This window comes from Lycium ferocissimum, chromosome 12 (genome assembly GCF_029784015.1).
Source record: "Lycium ferocissimum isolate CSIRO_LF1 chromosome 12, AGI_CSIRO_Lferr_CH_V1, whole genome shotgun sequence".
Classification (NCBI taxonomy): Eukaryota; Viridiplantae; Streptophyta; class Magnoliopsida; order Solanales; family Solanaceae; genus Lycium; species Lycium ferocissimum.
Genome location: NC_081353.1, coordinates 38,546,364 through 38,557,464, shown reverse-complemented (window position 1 = coordinate 38,557,464; position 11,101 = coordinate 38,546,364). Strand labels below are relative to the sequence as shown.

Below are 11,101 nucleotides of genomic sequence, written 5' to 3'. Positions count from 1 at the left end.
TATATATCAATTATTTTTGTTACAATATCGAGAGGGTGAATATATGATTATTAATTAATATATTTTCAAGAAACAATGTGTTATTAAATAACGAATTTAATATCATTTATAAAGGCAATATTTTTTAAATATTAATTTTAAATTTTTTATAATTAAATTTTATTTTTAAATTAAACTGATCGTGTAATTACACCCACAACCAAACAAATTGGGTTCCACCTTAGTCAATTTTAACGACAAACAAATGGGTATATTTGTGCCCAATATATAATTACTACCCTAGTAATTACATATATTTTCCAAACAGGCCCTAAATCACATTCAATTATTACGAAATAAATCATTTTTAAATACTTTTGTACACAGCTACTAGAAAATGCAACATATAAATTTGACCCTTTATAAATCATGATATCAATATGAAATTACAATAAATAAATACCAAAAACGCATATATTACTAGAAAATAAGAAAATTTTCTAACTCTTACTTATCTCAACCAAAAATTACAATTTCCCGGATCTCAAAATTGAAATATAAATCAAAATAGAGAATTCTTAAAGAAGGAAAAAAAAAAAAAAAAAGGAGGAGGATGAAAAGGCCATTTTTTTTTTTTTAAGCTCAGCTGCTTTATCAATGGCTGTCTTGAGATTCTTCATTAACTTGATCCCTAACTTCCATTGTAATTACTTCTTCTTTCACCTTCTCATCAGTTAATTTTTCACTTTCCTTTTCCATTTTCTTCTCACATTTATCAGCACCAAAAGAATTACCTCTACTTGAAATAGGTGTAGCTATAAAAGTTGGATTCAAATCACCAGCCATTATAACTACAATTTTCTCTTCAAATATCGGCACAACCTTCAACTTCTCTCCTGCCCCGGATTCAGTATCACTATTTTCTCTTGGATAACCAGAGCGTTTCCAGTAAGAACAAGCCAAAATTACAAGAGCAAAAGTTATTAAAACTAGCATGGCTGCTACTCCGGCGAATAGATATGGCGCCGGAGAATGCCATGGCGATCTTTGAATGATCGCCGGCGGTGAAATTGATGGAGAAGCAGTAAAGGTACTCACTGTTCTCATTTCTTTCTTTAAATTTGCTCTGTTTAAAGGAAATTTTAGAACTGTTTTTTTTTTTTTGCTTAGCTTGATAAGTGCAAAGATGGTAGATGTGTATTTATATGAAAATGATTTTAGTTTAGTGGAGGAATAGGGAAGAGATAAAAAGGAGGTTAAAAAAAAAGGAAGGTTGAAGTTCTCAATGGGGAATCATCATGCAATTTTATAATGAGAAAAATGAAGGGCACTTTTTCTTTTTACTCCATTCGGTTCAAAATATTTTCACTTTTTGAACTCATTTGATCATGAGAATTTTTCATTTTTTTATTTTCACTTTTTTCACTTTCAATACATTCAAACAATCAAATACTCACCGTTCTCATTTCTTTCTTTAAATTTGAGAAATTTTAGTTTTTTTTTTTTTTTTTTGGAAAAGTGCAAAGATGGTAGATGTGTATTTATATGAAAATGATTTTAGTTTAGTGGAGGAATAGGGAAGAGATTTAAAAAAAAAGGAAGGTTGAACTTCTTCTTTTTTTTTTTTCTTTTTAATTTAAAATATTTTCACTTTTTGAACTTTTGACCATGAGAATTTTCATTTTTCTTTTTTTTTTTGGAAATAAATTTGGCCAAAAAGATCGGATAGGTTTAATTATTTTTTTTATTTATTTTTTTTAAGCTTACAAAATGTTAAGTCAAACTTATTTTTTGGGCTTATTTTAAGCACAAATGACTTTAAAAAACACTCAAAAAAAAAGCTGAAAACAACTTATAAGCCAATCCAAACGGGCTCTAAAAGTCTAAATACAACTTCAAGTTGTATTTAAAATTTGAAAAACACCGAAAACTTTATTTTCACTTTTATCACTTTCAATACATTTAAACAATCAAATATTCTTTGCATGGCCAATAATTAAACACAATTCCATCTTCAACTCCAACTTCAAATTTTCAAATGAAGTGAAAAATATTTTATTTTCATGGTCAAAAGCCTATTGAGTATCCACTCAACCTTTAGTACATCCCTTAAGAAAATATTAATTCTTAGAATAAAAATGAAGTATTTTGACTAAATTATCCTTAATTAAATATTACCTAGTTAATATAGTTTCTTGATTATATAAAAAATCAGTTAACTAAATATGGGGACATTTAGAAAAAGAATAATTAACTCCTACTTGATTATGTAAGTGGATACTTATTTTTGAACCAAAATAAAAAGGGTAAGTGAACAATTGTTATGAACTGGAGGGAGTAATAATCATCCTGTATTTTGAGACTCCATCTGCAAATTTGGTTAATTTTGATTCGTGTCACGTAGGATAATAGTAGAGTTATAATTTTAAAAGACAATTAATTACAAAATGTCATAATATCCCCACTCGTTTGATTGGTGCTCTCAACATCATGGAACACGTACTAATGTGTATGTGCAACTCATTTTGATCTTAAGCTCATTAAAATGATTCAACTTTATAGGCTAGCTCACCCTTCTCGTATTTGCTAATTCGATTAATATGGATTCGTGTTGTGTAGGACAATAGAAGAGCTAAAAATTTATGAAACAATCAATTAGAAATGTCATAATATCCCTCTAGTCTTTTGAGGAGCCCTTGGCGTCGTGAAACATATATCAGAGTGTATGTGCGACTCGTTTAAATCTTGAGCTCATTAAAATGATTCAACTTTTTATATGCTAACTCACGCTTCTGTTTCACGTCAAAGGAATTTAACCCTTATATATATGATACATTTTATTGTTTTTAATTTATAATATACACATATATAAATAAATAATAAAATTTTGGGTGAAAGGGTATCATTTGAACCCCTTGCTTCTAGATGGCTCTGCCCTTGTGTAGAACCCACTAAAAATGAAGCACTTTTTATTACTATGAATAAATTTTCTAACTCGAGACCTCTAGTAGAAGTCATCTTATCACCTTGCTTTGATGATAAAATAATCTTTCGTTTGAATTACTAGTGGTGCTAAGTTAAAAAAGCACTGAGCTTATGAGTAGGGCACCAATAATCATTGAGCAAAGACGCGAATTAAAAATGTCGTTAGTGGTGAAAAGTGATCCTATAATTACAATGCTTTATGAACTATAATATCATTATCTCATACTTATCAACTATGCTTGAGCCTTGGAGATGGTATTAGTATTTTATGCAGGTAAATGTGAAGTAGTATTGCACTCACCATTCATTTGAAATAATAATAACAATCTTAGACTTAATATGAATATATATTTCAACAATTTTTAGTAATATATATTTCTTTTGTTTTATTTTATGTAGCACCTTTTTTCGTTTCATTTGTCTCAAAAAAAGTCATCTTTATATATTTAGAAGTAACTTAACTTTATATTTCTATTTTATTTTTAATAATATGTTTTTATAACGACAAAAACATTACGATATAATTTAAAATCACAAGTTTTAATTCTTATTTTTTCTTAAACTTTGTAATAATTCAAACTGTGTCATACAAAACGAAAGAGAGAGAGGGAGAGAGAGTTTGTAATTTGCAATATAGCCAAATAGGTTCGTGTGCTCCCCTTGCTTATAAACTTATAAGTATGCATTTGCCTTAGTATAGTACTATAAAGATGGTTGCAATTCCTTTTTTCACTTCTTTTAATTGTATAAAAATATCATAGAATTGTAATAGTTTTCAAAAATGAAAGTTGAACTACTTTCATTTTCATAGTGGACAAATTATACCTTCGTCACTAACTTTATACATTTGTTGGCGAAGTATAATACGCCTTTTCATGTATTGGTTGTAGAATATTTGATAATCTATATGGAGCCCTTCATGGTTCGCCACATCTAATTAAGAAAATGTGAAGTAACATAGCACTAACATACTTTTGTTGTAGAGGAGATTTGCTTTTTACGGTTAATGAGTGTGGTGGGATAGCCGGAATTTCTAAATAATCGTCTCGGGTTCAAATTATGAAAATGAAAAGAATTCTTGATAGGAAACATTTCTCTCTTTAATGTGTCCCAAGTAATACAAATCTAATTAATCACACTGGTGAATATCGAATACCATATAGTTATCAAAAATAAAATTAAGAAGATTTGCCTTTCGCTTTGTGCCGTCCTTTTCTAATCGATTCTGCAATCGAAATGTATTAAAGATTCTCAGAAGATTAATTTGTTTTTGTAAGTGGAAGTATTCCAATGGATAATCTGTGAGCCACTTTTTTCAAGTTGGATGACGACATAAATATCAAAATGCTTAATGAACCTGTTCCAAACTGAATGTTTTGTTTATTTTCTCAAAACCAAATTTAATTTGATTTTTAATTGTTTTAAGAAAAAAAATGAAAATTATAGTATATTGTTAAATGTTTTTTTGGATACTTGGGTCTATTTGAAATAAATTATTCATTTTAATCATTAAGGATTGTGGTGGAATAGATAGAGTCCGTCCACTCCTAATTAGAGAGCTATGCTTCTAGCCTAAAGAATAGAAACAATTCTGATAGGAAGTGCTTCCCTCTTAATGACCCTTATACGACGTGAATTCATACTAGTCGGTGTCGTAAAATGGATACCAGAGTCCCGAAGAAACAAAAATAAAATAAAAAAAATTGTTCATTTCAAAACAAATGACAGGATTGACAAATGGTAGGACTACATGATTCAGTAATTGGGAGACTATAGTTCGTCCATTGATGTACTATACTATAATCTGAGATGATCAAGATGTAAATTAGAGAAAGTACAAATTGTGAAAAGAGGATAGAATTATTGGACGCTTTTTATCCTCTATTTAACTCTATTATTGTACTAGTTGCATGAGACCCGGGCTTAACTCATGATCTAAAAATAAGAAAATTTAATTATAAAACTATAAATTATTTGTATCACATTTTTCTATTGTATAATTAATTTAATTTAACAACACATTAATCGTGTCTCATTGGTAATTATTAAAGTTTCTTAGTCATAATTGAATAATTTTAAAGAACAAATTATTTATGTTTTGAAGGAGAATTAGCAAATACAAAGGGACACAATATTCAATATTCACTAAAGAAGCAAAATTTTGGAGGTTTAAAACAAATAAAGTGTGTGGTTGGTATGGAGAAGAATGTTTATCAAAAAATATTTTTTAATTTTTTCATATTGGATTGGTCAAAATTATTTAAAAACATTTTCTCTCGGAGAAGCAGGAAAATCGAGTTCCACAAATGAAATTCCACATTATTTTTTCCCCGAAATACACCTATTTTTAGTACCCCCACCCCCGTAGCCCCCATCCCCACCACCCACACCCCCCTAACCCCACATCCCATAAATTTGTTTAGATTATATACAAATGATTTTAAGATAATATTTTTGCTTACGAACCAATACAAGAAAATAAGTAAGAACACACTTATTTTTGATGAAAAATAGTTTTAACATAATATTTTCCTTTATAAACACATCCAAAGAAAAGAATTGGGGTACTAAGTAGTAAGATCTAATAAATGCTTCGATTGAAATGAAACAAGTGACTCAAAGTGGTATAAATTTTAGGAAAATATGTAATAACAAATAATGTAACGAGTACTCCTTGATTCTTTTTTACTTGTCTCTCGTTGACTCAGCACTTCTCTTAAGAAATTATTTATTAGGAGTAAAATATACTAATTACCCTTATTAATTATGCTTTGAAAATTTAAGTTTGATTATTAATACTCTATATAGTTACTTAATGATAAGGGTAATATAGGAAGAATTAATAAAGCTTTCGTGATTTGTTAAAATAAACAAGTAAAAAAATACTCCCCTGTTTCAATTTATGTGAACCTTTTACTGTTTGGAGAGTCTACGAGATGCTTCTTTGATCACGTTTTTCTTACATTTTTTCTAAATTATTTGAATTATAAAGTATCATGACTTATAATATTTTTTATATAGTTTCTAAATTTATAAAATATATTTTTACCAACTTGAAAAATCTATGTCAAAATTTACGGTCAAAGTTATAAAGTTTGATCTCTCATATTCCGAAAAGGTTCACACAAATTAAAAGGGGAGGAGTCTATTTTTAGACATCCACGAAAGAAGAAAGGAAAAAAAAAAGCCATATAATCCAATTAGAGAGGCCCAAGTGGGCTTGGCTATGAAAGAAAGCAAAAGTAAGCAGCCACATGGTGCAGCATCACAGGGTAAAACATAATGTGAGGACTACAAAAAGTCTCACATTTGCTCTTATATATAATAGTAAAGTAATATTAGACTACTTTTAGTCCCACAACTGTTCGATGGTTTGGAGAAGAAGAGGAGTATAGGAGAATATCCCAACACTAATTTTTTTGTATTATGTTTTACAAGGTATAAAATGCATCCCAACTTAAAAATATGGGATATCCCTTCTTATTCCACTTAAAAAATATTTTATACCTTCTTTGGGTATAAAATAATCCCAAGAGATCAAGGATAAATTAGTCTAATTATAATTCCTACCGATAATTTTGGCTACCTACCAAACGACCCCTTCAAGTTTACACATTTAACTCTCATTTTAGCCCTTTTGATATGATTGATAAATAAACTTTTCCTTCATGCTTTTTCAATAGAATATTTAAATAGATTGTAGACATCAAAGTTGTTGATATTGAAATTGGAGAAGAAGAGGAGATGAGGAGAAAAAATATCTACAGCAAAGGTGCTATTCAACTGCTTAACTACTCTCCTTTACAAAGCTGATCACTAATTGCAGAACTAACCATTACGCATATGGCTCATTCTGCTATCTCCAATAAAAATATTATTAAATTGATTCGTATAAAATTTGGGCTAAAAATATATTGGACAAAACCAACACTTCGAGGCAATTAAATTAAACTATTTATTTAAGTCAAAATTACATAACTTACCGATTGCATTTTGGTTAGGGCAATTCCTTCTTTTGGGGTGGGGAATTTTCGCAATTTTTTCTTCGTCTCAAATAAAATTACAATTTCGGGTTCCCCAAAATTGAAAATCCAAACTAAAAATTTTAAAAAAAAAAAAAAAAAGAGAACATTCTCTGTTTTGAGCTCAGTGATGAATTTAAATTACCTCCATAATTACTTCTTTAACCTTCTCATCACCTAATACTTCAGGAATTTCGAATTTCTTCTCAATTTTATTCCCATTTTCATCCCCAATGGAAGACTTTACTCAAAATAGGCGTAGCCAAATAACTCCGATTCAAAATCACCAACCATTATAACTAATTCCTTCACTCTTCAAATATCAGGAAAATCTTCAAAATTGGCATTTTTTCCAGTAAAATGTATGCCTAGCACAATACAACTTATTAAGGAATTATCAAAGTTATCGTGGCAACTGGCAACGGCAAGCCTACTTAATTCTGACAAATCCCAAAACACAAATTACAGGCAAATGAGAATTTATCTCTTTCTTGTCTCAATCAAAAATTAAAACTTCAGAAACTCAAAATTTAAAATCAAATAAATGCGGATTTTAAAGAAAAGGAAAAAAAAATGCGAAAAGGCTCTTGCCTTGTAATTTTTATTTTTTTTAATTTATCTTCCATAATTACTTCTTCTTTAAGCTTCTCAACCTAATTCTTCAACTTTCCATTTCCAATTTCTTCTCAAAAATTAAAGACCAAGAATATAAGGCATAATTTAAAAATCACGAATATGAGGGGTAAAATTTAAAGACCACCCCAAAAGAAGGGCAATCCGCGCAAAAAAATGTTTTGGTTAAGGTGGACTTCAACCATATAAACCAATTTACGTGAATTGCATTAGTCCGATTTTTTTTTTCCGTCAAATTCTAAAGTATACAAATTACAGGAAAATGAGAATTTCTCGCAATCTTTCTTCGTCTCAAATAAAATTACAATTTCGGAAACCCCAAAATTGAAAATCCAAACTAAAAGTAGGATTTTTAAATAAATAAAAAAAAAAGAGAACATATTTCTCTGTTTTGAGCTCAGTGGCTTTCTTCATGAATTTGGTCCCTAATTACCTCCATAATTACTTCTTTAACCTTCTCATCACCTAATCCTTCACTCTCCATTTCGAATTTCTTCTCAATTTTATTCCCATTTTCATCCCCAATCGAAAAACCTTTACTCAAAATAGGCGTAGCCAAATAACTCGGATTCAAATCACCAACCATTATAACTACAATTTTCTCTTCAAATATCAGGAAAATCTTCAAAATTTTAATATTTTTTTCAGTAAAATGTATATCCAAGCATAACTACATATCTCAAATATCACTCACTTCATGTCCAACGTGGCAACTGGCAACGCCTACTAAATTCTGTCAAATCCCAAAATACAAATTACAGGAAAATGAGAATTTCTCGCACTCTTTCTTGTCTCAATCAAAAATTAAAACTTCCAGAAACTCAAAATTTAAAATCCAAATAAAAAACAGGATTTTAAGAAAAGGAAAAAAAAAAAAAATGAAGAAAAGGCTCTGTTTTGAGATTAACTATCTTGTAATTCTTCATCAATTTGCTCTCTAACTTCCATAATTACTTCTTCTTTAAGCTTCTCATCACCTAATTCTTCACTTTCCATTTCCAATTTCTTCTCAACTTTACTTCCATTTTCATCCCCAATCGTAATAGGCATAGCCAAATAACTCGGATTCAAATCACCCGCCATTATCACTACAATTTTCTCTTCAAATATCGGCGAAACCTTCAATTTCTCGCCGGCGCCGGCATCATCGCCGGCGCGTGTAATCTCGCCGGAGCGTTCGCCGGCGCTTTTCCAGTAAGAACAAGCTAAGATTAAAAGTGCAAAAGCTATTAACCCTAACATAGCTGCTAAACCGGCAAATAAGTACGGTGCCGGTGAATGCCACGTGGATAATGTGGTTTTTATGGTTGGTTTTGGCGGTTCTATTGTTGATGGAGCAATGAAGGTACTCACACTTCTCATTTTCTTAAAGTTTTTGGACTGATTTGCTATTTTCCTTTCTTTTCTACTTAGCTTGAGATGGTATATGTGTATATTATTTATATACTAGGAGGTTGTAAGAATAGAATAAATTGTTAATTGTTAATTGTTAATTGTTAATGGGGGATCAAATAAGGTTCTCTTCGTCATAAATTTTTAGGAGGGAATAAACAATATTTTATAATCTTTCTCTTTTATGTTATTTAATTTCATCTGTTATTGCTTCAGAACTTATTTCTTAACTGAAGTTAACTTATATTTGTTGACGGCATATATAATTTTTGCGCCATCAGGGTATTATAATTTGTTACAGTAGGTAGCTTGTTTTATTTTTTAATATTACTAGTTTCACTTCTTATGAATGATTATTTGTAGCTATACTTTAGGTGATTTTGAGCCCGTTTGGATTAGGTGAAAAAAGAGTGGCTTTTAAGCATAAGTGCTAAAAGTTATTTTATAAATAAGCAGTTACGTGTTTGGATGAAAGTGCTTAAAGGGTTTTTAGAAGTAAGACTAGTATTGAAATTAATAAAAAATATAAGGGATAAAAGGGTAAAGTGGTTGGTCAAACAAAAATGACTTTTAAGCCAAAAAAAAAAAATAAGTCAAATGTTGAAACTTCTGGTTTGGGCTTATTTTAAGCACTTTTTAACTTAATTTAAAGCCGTTTTCTATTTTTGCCAAACACTCAAATAAGTTAAAAATGACTTATAAGCTGGTTTGGCTTATTTTAAGCACTTTTTAACTTAATTTAAGCCGTTTTCTATTTTTACTAAACCCTTTAATAGGTTAAAAATAGCTTATAAACTGGTTTGACCAGCTTATAAGCCAATCCAAACAGGCTCTTTATAGGGTAACTATGGTAGGATACTTGTTACAATATTTAATCTGAACCTTTACAATTTGACTACAGTAAGTGTTACTCAACCGAATAGATACTTGAGGAAATGAAAAGAATTTATAATGCAGATGTGCAAGTGTAATTTCATTTTAGATACAAATTATCAGTTGTATGAACATAGTTCGATTGGATTGCGCAAGTGTAACTTGAAATGTTAACTGTTATCTTCCTGTGGAATAGAACGGAAAACTATTCTGCAATAGCTGTAATGTAAATTGTAGAACTTCAGTGAACTCAAATGGCGGTAGCAAATTACACTAGACCCTAACATTTTGCTTTTGAAAACGATACAAAATGCAAGAGTGAGAGGAGATATAAAAGTTGGTAATTTTTCAGTAGTCAAAGACGGAGACGAAGCCTCATAATTTATAGCCAATGAATGGGTGTTATGAAAATGTGTTGTGACTTTACGGAAAGTCACATCCTTTGTTGCCGGTGCCTTTGCAGGAAAATCACTCAATTCCCCATTCACACCACACAAAACCCAACATTAACCACCACACTCAACTAAGAGTAAACAAACAAGTAAGAAGTAAAGAGAAGTCAGATTCATAATTCTTTCTCCTAGCATGGTTGGACAGGCATGATATTCACCGGCAAAGTATATATCCTTAAACTTGGCAGGATATTTTATTTTTGCCCGCTGCCTATTTGAACACCTCATTTTGCAAATATTGTATTTATTAAACACATATTGACAGTTTCAAACTATTTAAGGTCCATGAATATGATGAATGAATTCGGTTAAATTCAATACCTTTAGCTTAAATTCTTCACCCATTAACTCAAATGGTTGATGAGTTTAACGACATTTCAAACTCATAAACTTTAAATGAAAAGGCAGGAGTTGACAGGGTTGTGTGTCAATTTGCATGCTTTCTTTCTTAAATGTCAATATGTTACAGATTTGGCCATACAAAGCTAAACATAGGAAAGCCTAGATGTAACTCTGATCCTATCTGCTTCCATCTATTCACTCAACTTTAATCATATTCCTATTTCCCACAAGGAATATGTCTCTATCATGACAATGAAAAAAATGAAAATAGATCTTATTTTGGGCCCCAGTTAGTGGGCCTAGTTTTGGGCTCAGGTGCAACAGTTAAGTCCACATCTAAGCTACAGGACAAAAACACTCTCAGATTTTTCTCTTTTTCAATCATTAAGCAAACAATTGAATAATCAATAGATTGGTGGCTAA

General features: G+C 30.1%; 2 protein-coding genes across 2 annotated transcripts; both read right to left on the bottom strand.

The window, feature by feature from the left end:
• Positions 1 to 439: 439 nt before the first annotated feature.
• LOC132040161 (protein GLUTAMINE DUMPER 5-like) lies at positions 440 to 1,368 on the bottom strand. The gene has a single exon (XM_059430779.1). The coding sequence runs from the start codon at positions 1,084 to 1,086 to the stop codon at positions 634 to 636; it is 453 nt and encodes a 150-aa protein (XP_059286762.1). The 5' UTR covers positions 1,087 to 1,368; the 3' UTR covers positions 440 to 633.
• A 6,912-nt stretch (positions 1,369 to 8,280) lies between these two features.
• On the bottom strand, positions 8,281 to 9,114 carry LOC132039821 (protein GLUTAMINE DUMPER 5-like). The gene has a single exon (XM_059430344.1). The coding sequence runs from the start codon at positions 8,979 to 8,981 to the stop codon at positions 8,523 to 8,525; it is 459 nt and encodes a 152-aa protein (XP_059286327.1). The 5' UTR covers positions 8,982 to 9,114; the 3' UTR covers positions 8,281 to 8,522.
• Positions 9,115 to 11,101: the final 1,987 nt, after the last annotated feature.

Coding starts and splice junctions, on each gene's coding strand:
- LOC132040161 (XM_059430779.1), bottom strand. CDS start 1,086: ATGAGAACAGTGAGTACCTTTACTGCTTCTCCATCAATTTCACCGCCG.
- LOC132039821 (XM_059430344.1), bottom strand. CDS start 8,981: ATGAGAAGTGTGAGTACCTTCATTGCTCCATCAACAATAGAACCGCCA.